This window comes from Pelodiscus sinensis, chromosome 2 (assembly GCF_049634645.1).
Source record: "Pelodiscus sinensis isolate JC-2024 chromosome 2, ASM4963464v1, whole genome shotgun sequence".
Classification (NCBI taxonomy): Eukaryota; Metazoa; Chordata; order Testudines; family Trionychidae; genus Pelodiscus; species Pelodiscus sinensis.
The window spans coordinates 132,541,301-132,557,519 of NC_134712.1; the positions used below are offsets into that span (position 1 = coordinate 132,541,301).

General features: G+C 42.4%; 1 protein-coding gene across 2 annotated transcripts in view; it reads left to right on the forward strand.

The window, feature by feature from the left end:
- Positions 1 to 16,219, forward strand: part of DNAH5 (dynein axonemal heavy chain 5) — a 253,320-nt gene that overhangs the window by 195,437 nt on the left and 41,664 nt on the right. For both annotated transcript variants that reach the window (XM_075921464.1, XM_075921465.1), the window contains 6 exons: positions 2,951 to 3,106; positions 3,572 to 3,754; positions 8,418 to 8,661; positions 13,101 to 13,215; positions 13,672 to 13,862; positions 15,421 to 15,542. In XM_075921464.1, the coding sequence (XP_075777579.1) occupies positions 2,951 to 3,106; positions 3,572 to 3,754; positions 8,418 to 8,661; positions 13,101 to 13,215; positions 13,672 to 13,862; positions 15,421 to 15,542 (1,011 nt within the window). The remainder of the gene's footprint in view (positions 1 to 2,950; positions 3,107 to 3,571; positions 3,755 to 8,417; positions 8,662 to 13,100; positions 13,216 to 13,671; positions 13,863 to 15,420; positions 15,543 to 16,219) is intronic.

The window sequence follows — 16,219 nt, forward strand, 5'->3', positions numbered from 1 at the left end:
CCTGTGGGAATGGGCGTCACAAAGACGTTCCAACTTAATTGGCATTTTAATGACAAGAGAAGCGTCTACGTGACCACAGGGGTATAAAGTGGGGCCCTGTGCCCCACTCTAATTGGAGATCCACCCATATACCTGCTGGTCAGGTGGTCTCGGACCCTCGAGACTTTAGGAATGCCATCATTTTGTATCGACTGCTTCCCATTGGGATTGAGAGAAACGCTGGCTTCGCCGGAGTAAGGATCGCAGGGGTGAGAATATACCTGCTAGGTGTCTGTTTGTGCGCATTCAATAAGAGCTCAGGGAACCAAAAGGGTTCCATGGTACCTTTAAGTGACTGTTATTGTATTTTCTGTCTTTGTCTTTGTAGTGGCTGTGTCATCTGTAACTCAGCAGTAACATTTGACAGCGAAGCTTGCCTTGTAACAATAAAATAGTAACTGTTTAAGCTTTAACCTGACTTCTCCTGTTGCTGTAACAGAACCAAACACAATAAAAAAAGAACCGTAGCCGGTCGGGGTAAACGCAGTAAGAGATGAGCGTTGAGTCATGCCGCCTCCACAGAGCAGACTCTTGGGGCGCCCGTCAGCCTCCCTGGCTGCCCGCTGCGAACGGACTCTGTCCTAGTAGTCAAAGACTCAGGTGTGATAGGGCTCATAGACCACTCATTACCCCAGCCACCGGCTAACACTCTTGGAGAAATTTGCTACTAGCAGTTGTAGATTGGCTACATACCATAGTAGGGAATCTCATCACACTAAACTTATTAAACTCTCTAATCTTATCAAGCTCAGTTTTGAAGTCAGTTACATTTTTTGCCCCTCATTTGCTCCCCTTGGAAACCTCTTTCAGAATGTCACTCCTCTGATAATTAGAAACCTTCATCTAATTTCAAACGTAAACTTGTTGATGGCCAGTTAATGTCCATTTGTTCTTATGTCAGCATTAGTGCTTAACTTAAATAACTTCTCTTGCTCGCTGGCATTTATCCCTCTGATTATTAATAGAGAGCAATCCTATCTCTCCTCAGCCTTCTTTTGGTTACATTAAACAACCTTTGGTCTTTCTTAAACATGGGAGACCAAAATTGCAGATTAAATTATTCAGGCACAGCATCATGATATTCCATAGCTTTCTGTTCAGTTAGAAAAAGCTATTATTATTATTTTTTGTTATCATTTATTAGTGTACCACTTAAGAGCCCTAGTCATGGATCAGAACCACATTGTGCTAGGTGCTGTACAAACATAGACGAAAAAGATGTTCCTTGCTGCAAAGAGTTTATGACTTAAATCTGAGACAAGAAGAGACAACAGGGCTATGTCTACACTGGCACTCTTTTCCGGAAATGCTTAAAACGGAACAGTTTTCTGTTATAAGTATTTCCGGAAAAAGCACGTCTACATTGGTAGGATGCTTTTCCGGAAAAGCACTTTTTCCGGAAAAGCGTCCATGGCCAATGTAGACGCGCTTTTCCGGAAAAAAGCCCCGATAGTCATTTTCGCGATCAGGGCTTTTTTGTGGAAAAGACTACTGTGCTGTCTACACTGGCCCTTTTCCAGTATAGTTTTTCTGGAAAAGGACTTTTGCCCGAACGGGAGCAGCATAGTTTTTCCGGAAAAACACTGACAATTTTACAGTAGATTGTCATTGCTTTTCCGGAAAAGCAAGCGGCCAGTGTAGACAGCTGGCAAGTTACAGCCGCTTTTCCAGAATAAGTGGCCCAGTGTAGACACATCCCAGATGAATACAGACAGAGTACAAAAAAACAGAGAGACAATATGGATCAGCATGTTGACAGTGGTCTTTGCATACTAGTGGGCAAGTAGACATTGTGGCAAAGGAGTTTTAAGGGGAAGTTGCAAGTGGTTAATGGCAGATATTTGTAGATATTTAGAAGTAACACCTCCCAAGCAGGAGCCTTGTATTTTTCTGTAACTGGTACCTGAAAGTTCTGTATCTCTTCTGCATTGATAACAATTATATAAATAGCGGTATTAATAAAATATTACTCAATTTGAATTAGGCAAAAGCAAACAAGCTACATTGTGATGATATACTTTATTGTTGGTTTTGTTTATTTGAAAAGAAAAAAGCAGCTGAGTTTTAAGCTTAAAAAGTAAAATTAATGTTATAGGATTTGTACTATGTAAATCATTTTATATAGGAAAATATTAAATTTAAGACTGAGTTAATGAATGCTATATTCAGTTTTTATTCTAGGGGAATAAAACCAATGCAAAACTGAAGTACCATCGTGTTGAGTCAAGCGCATGAACTTTTGATTATCAATTGCAGGGTGGGGGGGGGACAAGACACTCAATAATGCTTAGTGTTGGCCTAATTTTGCTTCCACTGAAGTTAATAGAAGTTTTACAAATGACTAGCATTGAGTGGGAAATGGTTTTTCTGCCCACAAATATTTTCATGAATTGTAATGAAAAATCAAAATTGAATTTTCACAAATCAAAACCCAGATTTTTTTATTTTCATTTCAGGTGTTTGGAAAGGTTTTTGTCCTGAAAAATTTGGTCAATTTTGATTTTGACCTGTTTTCTTTTTAGTCTAATTAGCTTACATTTCTAAATGAAAAGCCATTCAAGCTAAAAAGATTGATTAATTTTTGTTTTAAAAAATGCCAGGGTTTTGTACTATAAATAATTTCTCAACTGTTTTTAGATTGGAAAATGTGTCATATTTGACCCTGTTTCATAGAGTCAATTTATCGGCAGTTTTCAATGGAAAATTCCCATTCACTTCTTCTTGGAGAGTGAGAGTATTTCAACTAATGCTGAGCACTTGTGAAATCACATCTTTCTTCTTACCCTTGATCTTTAGCTTTTGTCTCTTTCAATGACATCGCCATAACAACATAATAAAAATATTTTGTTTTTACCAGTGCTGTCATAATGAAGTGCAGCATATTATATTGGCTATGTTGTTGTATTTCTAGATCACTTCTCTGAATCACAAGTATTTCAGAAACCACTTAGAAGACAGTCTTTCTCTGGGAAGGCCAATGCTCATTGAAGATGTTGGGGAAGAGCTTGATCCAGCATTGGATCATGTTTTGGAGAAAAACTTCATCAAAACTGGTTCTTCCTATAAGGTAAAAGAAGAAAAAATAAATATAGAAGAGTCCATTCAAATATTAAAATAATACCCATTCTATAGAGCTATGATAGCCTCATGTTTGGATTTGTGGATAGCCAAGATATTTAAAACCTGCATTTTTTTCTCTTTTATTCTTAAGTGGAATTATAAGTATTAAAATAAAGCAATCTTTAAAATCCCTTTTTGGTGTATTGTAAATTAATTATTGCATGCATCACGCCCCAGAAATTATGGAATCATACAAGTTCATGAATGAGTAGTTTTAGTCACTGCCTGGATATTATCTTTGCATATTTTCTAAATATAGAATTGGCTTTTTAGTTAGATCTTTCAAAAATGCAATAACGGAACAATTAAATTCACAAGTTCTGAAATATATAGTAAGATTGTGACCATTCCTATCAGTGCTTTTCAGCTCATCTGTCTGTTTCATTAACATCTCATTGTGTTTTCCAATAAGGTAAAAGTTGGTGATAAGGAAGTAGATGTCATGAATGGCTTCAGACTTTACCTCACCACCAAACTCCCAAATCCAGCATATACCCCTGAAATTAGTGCTCGCACCTCCATTATTGACTTTACTGTGACTGTGAAAGGTCTAGAAGATCAGCTCCTAGGGAGAGTCATTCTCACAGAGAAACAGGTATGATTCGCAGCATTCCAGCTCTGGGAGGGAGGTGGAGGAGTTGGGATGGAGCGTAAATCAGGCAATACATGGCCCTCTAAAAGTGCGGGGGGGGGGGAGTGAATGCATGAGAGGCACATACGGGAGGAGGGCAGGTAAAGGGGCTGTGGGGCTGCAGGTGGAACCCCAATGGGTCACGGACTGCTGTGGCCCGCTGAGGTGGAGGGTAACTCCTGAGGCCCTCTCATACTTGGTGGTTGCCCATTGCTGAGCTAGGTTAGAGCCTGCACTAATACGTACCAGGCTGATGCCTGCTCTATGGAACATGGCTGGAATGGATGAGGGATTATGTGACACTTTGTATAGAGAAATGCAGAATTCTTCTTTGAGTGCTTGCTCATGTCCATTACAAGTTAGGCATGTGTGCTCGCCATATACATCGATGCTGGATTTTTTTCCCTTTAGCAGTATCCGTAGGGGCTTGGTTCTGGCAATCCCTGAAGTGGTGTCCATATGGCACGTTATAAGAGGCACTGTGGGCCCCCTCCACCTACAGTTTCTTCTTACCACCAGTGGCAGTGCATGGAACGCTACCTGATTCGGCATCGCAATCTCAGTTGCTGCCTGTGAATTGTGTTGTAGATAGTTATTCTCTAGTTACAATCCCCTTAGTTATTGATTAGTTATAATTTTAGCTTCTATGATTGGACGTAACCTGGGGATGAGGTATGCCCCTCTCCCCAAGGTTCAAGGACTGCAACTGGTATAAGAAGCCTAGTGATTCCCAATATGACACCATTGGGATCATGGTGCATTGGATCATCAATCACCTATAGGAGCGAGGGTGTGAATACAGCTGGGGGTGAGATTCCTGGTTGGGCTCTGCACACTCCCAGTCACTGGAGTTTGACCCCCAGTCTTGGGCCTCAGAATTGGACCAAGGTTGCTTACAAGTGGGTCAAGGTCCACCATCAGTGGCAACTGCCGTTCATGTGGCACCACTGATTTTCCCATGAACTCTGTGGGGCTTCATTCAGCCGGTGCAAGGCCCTAAGTTAACCTCCATAGCCTCAGACAGACAGTCAATTGCACCTGCCTAATGTTGTTTAATGTTGGTACCAAAAACTTTCCCTATAATACAGTTGGGAGAAGAGGCTCAGGTGGAGCAGGCCCCAGAGACAGTACCACCAGTGGTACTTGCATCATCTTCCTCTTCCTCGAATGAGGCTATTCTGCCTCTCCCAGTAGTCACCCAAGACAATGCCAATGCTCACTGTGACAGGTTTGCTCACTGCCACACTGCCTCCTGCTGGCCAATCTTGGGTGTTAGCTCTTGCAGTTCCAAGGTGCCCTCTTCCAGCTGGTGACTGTCCTGCTGTTACTTGTCTTTTCCCTTGTTCCTCACCATGTCATATCAGGCCCATGTCCCTCCCGACTATGGTGTCCCTTTCTCTGTGTACTACACTGCAGCAGTGCCACACACTGGGGTCCTTCCCTTCCGGGGAACCTCATTACTCCGAAGTCACCACTTGGCTCAGTTACCCACTGCTCTTCATCATCTAGCCCTTCCCTCTGGGGTAAACTATAGTGGCCACTTCATCATTGCCAAGGTGGCGGTGGTGGTGGTGGTGGTAGGGGGCAGGGGAGTGGACCTGCTGCCTATTCCTGCCTTGGCTGCTTCTCTACAGTCCTAGTACCTCCCTAGACCCTTGTCACGGAGCCTCAGGCTGGACTCTTTTCAGACCTGAGTTTTCTTGGCTCTCCTGCCTTTCCCCAGCGCTGCTCTGTCCAAGGTATCCTCTACTAGCAGACAGCTAGGTCCTTCTTGCTCCAAGGCAGGAGTGAGACTGAGCTCTTCCTGTACAGGAGCCCTTCTTGTAGGGCTTTTCAATTTAAGTACAGGGGGTCCAAACCCAAATACCCTGGTCCCTCTTCCTTCTTGCCCCTTCTTTGAGACCCTGCCCCTGTGTCACTCCTTCTCTGAGGCCTCACCCTGCTCACTCCATCCTTCTTCGTCACCACCCTCACTCACTTTCACCAGGCTGGGGTAGGGGGTTGAGGTGCAGGCTCTGGTCTTGGACCAAGGGGTTTGGCATGTGGGAGGCTCTCTGGGCTTAGCCCAGAGTGGGGGATTGGAGTCCGGGGGGAGGGGATTCAAGGTGCAAGCTCAAGGGGAACTCACATCTGGGGCAGGAGGTTGGATGCAGGAAGAGGTTCAGGGCTGGGACAGTGGTTCAGGAAGCAAGCTCTGGCTGGGTACCGTTTAACTGAGATGGCTTCTGGGTGGTGGAGCAATGGGGTTAAGGCAGGCTTACTCCTGCCCTGGCCCTGCACCACTCTTGAAAGCAGCTGGCTTGTACAGCAATGGCTCCATGGCACCATGTGCTGTCCCGTATCTACAGGCACTGAGCCCACAGTTTTTGCTGGCCACTGTTCTCTGTTCCTGATCAATGGGGGCTGCAGGAGCAGCATCTGGCAAGGACAGCCTGTGGAGACCCCCTGCTCTGTCTTTCTCAGGGGTTGCAGGGACATGCTAGCTACATCCAGGAGCAGCAGTTACCATGGGGATAATGACTCCAGCCACAACAGGTTAAGTATTTTAGAGGTCACTACTCAAATAATTAAATTTAAGCAAAATGAAATGAAAATTATAAAATTGACATACTAGTAAAAAACCAAACATAACCCACTTTGCAAGCAGTAACAGAAGTAACAACACCCCCACCCCATGTATGTGTTGGGTTGGGAGATGAGGGTGAAGAACAGTGTGTGGTTGTGAGAATGACAGACACACATACAGGCTGTGTCTACACTGGCATGAATTTCCGGAACTGCTTAAAACGGAATACTATTCCGTTTTCAGTTTTTCCGGAAAAGGAGCATCTACATTGGCAGGCTGCTTTTCCGGAAATGTAGCCAATGTAGCCGTGCTTTTGGCCAATGTAGACGCGCTTTTCCACAAAAGAGCCCCGATCGCCATTTTCGCGATCGGGGCTTTTTTCCGGAAAAGACTACTGGGCTGTCTACACTGGCCCTTTTCCGGAACAGTGTTCCGGAATAAGGACTTATGCCTGAGCGGGAGCAGAATAGTTTTTCAGGAATAGCGGCTGATTTTGTACAGTAGAGCGTCGTTGCTTTTCTGGAAATTCAAGGGCCAGTGTAGACAGCTCGCAGCTTATTCCGGAAAAGCGGCTGATTTTCCGGAATAAGTGGCCCAGTGTAGACACAGCCACAGTGTGTGAGAGTGACAGAGATTTGCATTGCCAAGCTCCCTCCATCCCCTTCTCTCTGTGTGGACTCTTGTTCAGCAAGCCTTCTCCTGAGACTGCTCCTGTGCTTTGGTTGCCTTTTGTTAATGAGGCGGTGTTTGTATTATTTTGCAACCATAAACCTAACACCTTCTGCTAGGCCTGATGCTTGGAAAGAAGGACTGATTGCAATTTTCTGGTTAATCAGAATATGCGGAGAAAGAAGAATCCAAAAACAGACAAGAAATTATTCTAGTTCTTTCTTGCTGAAACAATATAGGAATGAATGTGTATTTGGCCTTGGGGTCATAATTATTATTCTAATTGCATGAGAGTAGTCAGGTGGTATAAGTTTCTTTGTAAGCCTAAGTGAATGTAAAGAAAGCTGGATAACATAACTTAAATATCACATTTTGTATTGTTTCTAATAATTTTTCTGCAAGTTGATACTTCTTTGAAGTGGATAAATGAGTTTTGGAAAAAATGCTTAAAATGCTTTCATATGTATCTTGGGAACAGATGGAGGCAGACAAAGATAATAACAGAGCATCTTCTGCTTCAGCTGCCACATCTCAAAGAAGTAATGCTAATTGAAGATACTCCTTTTTTAGAAAGGGGAAATTTTACATGATGAAAGGGAGAGAATGATTGGGTTGGTTAGCAGCTGCCTGCATTATGCCCTTTTCTATTATGTAAGTTTTTCTACCTAGCTTTGCCAGTGCACCATAGGCCTGATTTACAATGCTCCATTCTATTCCACTCCCAGGTTTTCACTGAGAAAAGGTTACAGATTCTGCTAGATTGGCAGCTACATAATTTCCTGTGTAGAGTGTGACTGATGGGTGTAGAGACACAACCTTTTGTATCTCACCTGTGACACAGAATCTCTTGAACTCACATCTGCAGAAGTGAAAGCCAATTTGCATTAAACGATCTTGGCATAGAGACTGTTTCCAAATTTTCAAACAAAAGCATTTTCATCATCCAGCAAAGAAGATGCATCACAAAACATTCATCTCCCAATCCAATTTATGGTGCATTTATGGTAGCTAGTTTTACCACTATCCCCTACTACTGTATTAAAAGAGTAGATTTAAGTGGATTTAACTTGAATATTCTTGGGAGATGACTAACTGAAGTCTTCCTGATTACAGAATGGTATATCTCATGCATATTGCTATTAACTATATAAACTTGTTTAAAGTGCTAGGCAACACACTTTTTAAAGAAACAGGAGTTTGGGACAGACATGGGGAGAGATCTGTTCTCAGAGACATTAAATATAAATCTGAAGCAACTTGAGTGAAACCGGTAAAATTACTCCAGATTAAAACTAGTTTCAGTGAGAACATGCAGTATCATTGATAGTTAGAACAATCATTTACTCTTGATGCACATTTGCTAATCTCAGGTATTGTTTTTTGCTGTAACAGGAACTAGAACAAGAGAGAACTGATCTCATGGAAGATGTGACTGCCAACAAGAGAAAGATGAAAGAGCTAGAAGATAACCTGCTCTATCGACTGACAAGCACTCAGTGTTCTCTGGTGGATGATGAGAGTCTGATAACTGTATTGAGTAACACCAAGAAGACTGCTGAAGAAGTGACACAGAAACTGCAGATTTCTGCCGAGACTGAAATACAGATCAACTCAGCCCGTGAGGAGTACAGACCTGGTAAGCTGGAATCTCTAATAATGAAAGACAAATGTGACAAGCAAATGAAAAAAAGAGCAATGATAGAGTGGGAGAAATGAGGCTGTGAGCATGAAGAAAAAAGGGATTATACTAAATAAGGGTATGTGTACACTACAGTGTTATTTCGAAATATCTTATTTCAAAATAGTTATTTTGAAATAGCTTATTTCGAAATAATGCGTCTACACACAAAATACATTTTGAAATATCATTTTGCTATTTTGAAATAACGTGTCCACACTGAGTGGACTCTGAATCGCATTTAAGGCTGGCCGGAACCAGTTCCGGCAGGGCACCAGGTCAGGACTTACAATGTGGGGCTGCTGCCTGAGGCTATCTGAGGTCTGTTCTTAAAGAGACTGCTCCCACCCCAGACAGTCAGTTCTCAGGTTTCTCTGCTTGCTTGTCTACCTCAATGAGGGAAAGCAAAGCATTTTTTCTCTGTGTGCTCTGGTTGCCCTCCCTCGGGACACTACAGCACTCTGCAACATGGAGCCAGAGCTGCCCCTGGGCACTCTGGTGCTTCTCTTGGACATATTGCTGCGAGCCTGGCTGAACTTTCTGTAGGCTGCCATCTGGGAGGTCCATTGGGGGTTTGTCAGTATCCAGGAGGCCCTGCGGGAGAGCTTCCACCCTGAGGAGCACTAAGAGCCTCCCTGGTCTGACCCACTGGGGGCCTGTGCCTCATTCCTCCCTCATGTCCTTCCACTTACCCCTCTCTAACCCCCCTTCCTGATGTCAAATAAAATACACGTATTTTCATGAACACAAACTCTCAAAACTGGGGGAGGGAATGAAACTCTGGTGAGACTAGGGAAAAGAGGTGGGAGAGGAGAGAAGAGAGGGTGGGAGAGGGGAAGGGAAACCTAGGAGGAGGGAGCTGGAAGGGAAGCAAGGGGAAGAAGCGGGAGGGGATGCTCAGGGCTCAGGGTTGGGGGGTCTCGCTGGACCAACGTGATTTTCATGCAAACCTGCTCCTAGGTTCACATGTGGACTTTGGTGGCCAGGCTGGCAGCTATCTTGCCATAGACGGCCGCATTTCTGTGTCTAGTGCAGAGCTCATGGACGTTGGGGGCATCCCCCCCACATCTGAATAAGGTCCATGATCTCCACCCTGGACCAGGAAGGCGCCTGCCTTCTCTGGGCCCTGGCAGGCTCCTGGGAGCTGGCAGACTGCTCCTGGGGAGCGGTGGAGGGCTGGCTGTCAGTGGCTTGCTGGCTCATGTTTTGGGGCCACTGGGTCAGGGGCAGTGACTGCTGGCTCTGGGCTGGCAGGCTTGGAGCTGGCACAGGCACTGTGGCCAGAGTCTGCCCCTTTAAGGGCTCCAGGGAGGGGGAGAGGGAGAGAAGTGTTCTTGGTTGAGGCTGGAGTGGCCACCAGGGCACCCTGGGAAGGCTGGAGGCCCCCTATTTCGAAATAAGGGTCTACACAGCACTTATTTCAAAATAGCTATTTCGAATTTGGCATTATTCCTCATAGAATGGGGTTTACCAAATTCGAAATAAGTGCTCCGCTATTTCAAATTTATTTCGAAATAGCGGTTTGGCTGTGTAGATTCTAGGAAAGTTATTTAGAAATAAGGGCTGTTATTTTGAAATAACTTTGCTGTATAGACATACCCTAACAGGGGAGCTGACTTTTCCTGTAAATGAAATGGATAAGACAAATAGCATATTGACTGATGTTGGAAAAATATATAAATTTATGTTGTGTGAATCACATGCTGAACTCTTGCCAGTTACTAGTGAAAAATCTTTTATAAGGCTTGCATCTGTGCCTATATACCCAAGAAGTACAGATCCATAAAGTTGACCTGGGAAGAAACAGTCCAGTTTTATACTACTTTCCAACCCAGAAAATGTTGGTATTCTGTAGACTGCCAGCCTGATCAGATTTGTGTAAAGGGCATATACTTATCTGTAGTCTTAATATGTTGAACTTATTTGGGCACTCATGTAAATGCTTCATGCCTTCTTGATACTTTGCCCCTAAATTAGCTCAATAATTAAAAATGAAATGTGATGACACCTGTATTCGTATGTAGAAGGCTGCAATAACAAGATGACAGGTTCTCTGTGATGTCTTTAAAATAATGCATTAATTTATTCTAAATCTTTGAAATTTTAGGGTTTGATAACTGACATCAAGGTACTTCCTCTTGAACAATTTTGTAAATGTTGTAGTCTATGATTTACTTTTGAATTTGTTAGTTCTGGAATAAAAAGTTCCAGGTTGTGTTCAGTTGGGACCTCACTTCATCCCTTGCAGCCACCTGCCTTCTGCTAGATGGCTGCTCAACTCCTGCTGCACAAGATAGTTTGCTCTATAGATTCCCAAACCACGTAGTTTCCAGCTGAGGCTTATAGTTCATGTCTCTTCTCTGGCGCAACACATTCAGGCTATTGGATGTCGGGCCTATGCACCCCCACTGCATATCCTATAGATGGACAAACCAAACTGGTGAGCCAATTACTGGAGCAGTACTTGAGGTTCAAGATAACTGGTACTCCTGCCACATACACAACAGCTCTGACCATGCTTACATGGTTTCATCATCAATTATGGGTCCACCCCCATTTTCACCCAGCAGCTTCCCTGAACCCCACTGCCACCAAATAGGTGCAACAGATCCATCTTATTCAGGAAGAGCTCAGGAACCACCTAGAAGAGACTAAGAGTCATGCAGCCCATGGGTGATGATAAGCTCTGGAGGTCATAGTAGGATAGAAGATCTGACTAGCTCCCAAACATCTTCCATAAATTGAACTACCAGTTCCTGGGTCCCTTTCCCTTGTGCTAGCAGATTAATCCCCTGTCAAGCTGAAACATCCCCAATCTCTCAAATTACATCCAGTTTTCCATGTTTCTTTTTGAAGCCCTTCACTGAGAATTTCTTCCCTGACACTTCCACCAGCCAAAATCCAGGTGATGAGGAATACAAAACGCATCCCATCCTCTATGGAATTGCAACTGCCTGTATTATCTGGTGGACTGGAAAAGCTATGGCCCCAATTTGTGCACTTGGAATCCTGTGTCTATGGCCTTGACCTGGTGTGAGATAATTCCACAAAACTCACAATTCTAGACTGGCACCAACCTGAAAGGATTCCCAGTTGGGGGACAATGTGAAACCCTCCAGGGTTGGAGGTTTGGGGTCTCTGGCACCTCTTCCTTGCTGCTGAAGACTTAAGCTGGGCATTCAAGGGAGTACACTGCAAAACTAGGCACGGCAGGAAGTACTGCCAAGCAGGGCCTGAATGGCATTCCTTCAGAAACTACTGACTGTCAATACCAGTGTAAAACCTAGGAAGCCATGAAGAGGAGTTGTCTCTTCTCCTGTCTGCTTCTCCTCCAGAACCTGCTTGCAGTAGATGCTAGACATGGCTTCACAGCCTGGTTTGTTCTAAATTGCTGTCTATAATCTGGTACCCATGTCTGGTATCTTGGTAACCTGATCTCACCTTGCCCCTCGACGCCTGGCTCTCACTTCACCCATACATCTGTTTTGAACTCAGACCTCCTGTATCTGGTCCAATTTGTCTCCTGCTCTGACCCCTAGCTTAGATGGCCCACATTCCAGTCCTGCCAAATGGCTATACTCCTTCAGAAAGTTGGAAAGCCCTGACTGCGGATTGGCTGGTTAAAGGAAAAGGAGTTCCAATGTCATGGGCCAGATTCTCACATGACCAGAATAATAGGACATCTAAGAAGTGCATTTGGAAACTCGATTGGTGTTTAATCACATTCAACAAGATTTTGTACATTTAAGCACTGATTTGAGCATCCAAATGCAGCTTTTAGGTACCCTTTGGCTGCGTCTAGACTGGCAAGTTTTTCCGCAAAAGCAATTACTTTTGCGAAAAAACTTGACCGCTGTCTACACTGGCCGCTTGAATTTCCACAAGAACACTGACTTCATACTGTCTGAAATCAGTGCTTCTTGCGGAAATGCTATGCTGCTCCCGTTCAGGCAAAAGGGCCAGTGTAGACAGCTCAGATTTGTTTTGCACAAAAAAGTGTCTAGATTGGCATGGATGCTTTTCCGCAAAAAGTGCTTTTCCGGAAAAGCATCCATGCCAATCTAGATGCTCTTTTCCGCAAATGCTTTTAACGGAAAACTTTTCCATTAAAAGCATTTGCGGAAAATCATGCCAGTCTAGACATAGCCTTTGAGTGTACTTGTATTGGGAAACTGGGTTTTGCATCAGATGTATTAGTTATAGAAATCACACTTTTAATTGTTTACCGTCTTGTAAATGAGACTGGAATTCATGCTAAACCACTTTTGAATGATACAACTAAAAGTGTGTTAGTTGTCATCATTAACAGTATTACACTTGATGCACTCAGTTTAGAGAACTGCATTTTTTGTTCTGCATTTTCTGCTTTAAACACAGCTTTTTTCTTCATCTTTCAGTTGCAACAAGGGGGAGCATCTTATATTTCCTTATAACTGAGATGAGTATGGTCAATGTGATGTATCAGACTTCACTTCGACAGTTTTTGGGACTATTTGACCTCTCTCTAGCCAGGTAAATAACATTACTGAAAGATCAGCTGACTTTTTTCCAGGAGAAAAAGACTAATAAGCTAAACCACAGCAACCCTTGAAAATGGGGCTTTCCCACTTCTATTTAATTATGCATCCCACATGGAAACATAGAACTAGAGAATGTAATTGCTTACTAGTGCTTCCTAAGCTTTGTTTGTTGACCCTGATATGAGCAGGTTTTTAGTTCTTTATAAAATAAGTCTTTCCAAAACAAATGGATCTAATTGGAGATAAGCAGTCTGATAAATTGCTTAAGTTGTAGAGTCTGTTTTAGTATTCTGCTGTCTGGCAATATGTCTTTGTAATCTGTTCGTTTTTGAGATGTTCAGAATGATGATCTAGAACTTGCTGCATACTTGTCCTGCTCTTTTAACAGAAAAGCCTTCCTATAAACTTAAACAATAACGGTACTGAACCAGATTTTCCTTTTGAACAGGTCTATCAAGAGCCCAATTATGAGTAAAAGAATAACTAATATAATTGAGCATATGACCTATGAAATATATAAGTATGCTGCCAGGGGACTTTATGAGGTGCACAAATTCCTGTTCACCTTACTTCTTACCTTGAAAATAGACATGCAGAGAAACAGAGTGAAGCATGAAGAATTCCTGACACTTATTAAAGGTCAGAAAAACTGTATAATTAGAAAGTGTGCAAATACATTGTTATGCAATATCTATGAGCCACTCTTATATAGGTATGGCTTTTCAGCCTGTCAAGTGTTACTGCTTCTGAAAAATCAGAAGAGTTAAAGAATGCACACTATACAGCTCATTTAGTGATACAGTAATACACTGTACTGATATCTTATGGAAATAATATTGAACTCCGAGTATGTAATTGTTGGAAATTAAAGAGGTGATAAGATGTGAACAAGCAATCTCATAGCATGATTCCAGATGACTTTGAAGTAGGTAGTCTATCTACTATTCAGTATGTGTGTGTTTTGGGGTAAAACAATTTGGAAAAAAAAGGTGTGGACACTAACGGACTCTTGGCTTCTCAGCAAATGCAGAGGGTACATGGGATAGTGAAATTAAAACTAAATGTAAAACAATTCTTAGTGACTTAAAAAGCTTTTCTGAAGAAAAAATGTTTCCTGTACAAAACAATATTGACTTTACTGATGTAATCTTCATGCAAGTGCCATGTGCCTCACTGGGAAGCTAAGCACTCCTGTTCCCTTTCCAAGGAGATACTGGTCTTATTTCTAATGCAATAAAATACATGCAACATTTTATGGTTTAAAAGAAAAACGTGTCTCTGTTCCTATGCTCAGTCTTGCTCCCCAGGCAGAACTGACTTTTGGAGTGGTTGACAGTTTGACTAAAGGAGTGGCAGTTTGAGGCGGCTTAGGTCACAGGTGTGTTAGAAAAAATCTTCAGGAGAGAAACTAGTAAGCAGAGAACAAATGAGGTGGTCCAAGATGGACAACGAACATTCTCATTGAAAGACTATAATTGATACTTGGATTTTCAAATGCTGACTACCTGAAGTTGGTACAAAATCTTTTATATACATAAGAACAGCCATACTAGGTCAGACCAACGGTCCATCCAGCCCAGTATCCCGATAGTGACCAATACCAGATGCCCCATAGGGAGGGAACACAACACAACATAGCTTTTCATTGCCCATTTCTCTTCAGTGACACATGTAGATCCTCTTCCTCCATCCTAATCTAGCTTGAAAGTGACCTTTAGGAGAGAAAAATGATGTTTGGATAATTGAGCTTTGAATAATATAGTTTTTTCAGTATTAGTTTAATGCAAATGAAAAAAGAAAAAATTAAAGGGCAGCTTTAAAAACAAACAAACAAAAAACCCCAAAAACTTGTGTAAATTAAGATTTGCACTTCAGTGAAGCAAGGTTTCAATTTTGGCAGGGGTCTTGCATGTTCAAACATCTTTTTTTCAGAAGTGTGTGTATAAAAACAACAACTAGATTTGGTTGAAATGCCTCATGTTTTGAATTCCCAAAATTTGTTCATACAAATTGAAAGGTTTTCTGAGGAAACTGAATTGAGAACAGACATTTTAAAAAAATTGTCAGAGTTTTCATCTATTATAGAAATGCATGTAGAATATGGTCTCAATATTTAGATTATATTGATCAAAATATTGCTTATTTGGAAAATTGTTATTTTTAGAAAAGGCTCTAATGATAGCTTTACTCCTCACAGGTGGTGCTTCTCTGGACCTTAAAGCTTGTCCTCCTAAACCATCTAAATGGATTCTTGATATGACTTGGTTGAACCTGGTAGAACTCAGTAAACTTAGACAATTCTCAGATGTTCTGGACCAGGTAAGTAACAGTATCTACAAAGAACTCTATAAATTAAGAGGCAACTCTTGATCATTGATCATGTCTATAATCATCTGTGAAAATTGGAATTAAATTAATATACAAAATTAGGGTCCAAACAATGAAGGCTATTACACAAAAACACCTATAAACGAACTCAGGAAAACAAGTAAATGAAGAAAGACCACTTAATAATATATAGCTTCTGTCCTTCATCAATAAACACATAGACAGCTTAACATTTTCCCAACTCTCATCATTAATACAACATTAACTCTGTTCCCATAGGGATGCAAGCTTTCCTGCATCCCTAGATGCATCCGTAGATTTTGACTGCTGTTCCCATCACTTACTAGTGAGTATTTGATGTAGTAGTTTGGTTGAGGGCATCAATGCATAGTCCTGGTTTTGTACTCAATCTAAAAATTTGTTTCAACTAATAGCCACAGTAATTCTTGTGGCAGAGCTCTGGTTTTGCCATGAGGGGGAAGGGTGTCTTGTGCTTGCCTCAGTGGCTTGCTGTGACCTTTCACGTAGTCTCTCACCCTTTACTAGAAACAAGGGTGGCAGCCTACTGAGCCCTTCTCATCATAGGCCTGTCAATGGGTTTGGGGTGAAACCCTTCCTTTGTCCCAATCTTCTCTCTTCGGGGTAGCCTCTGCAGTGGTGTGGAGAGG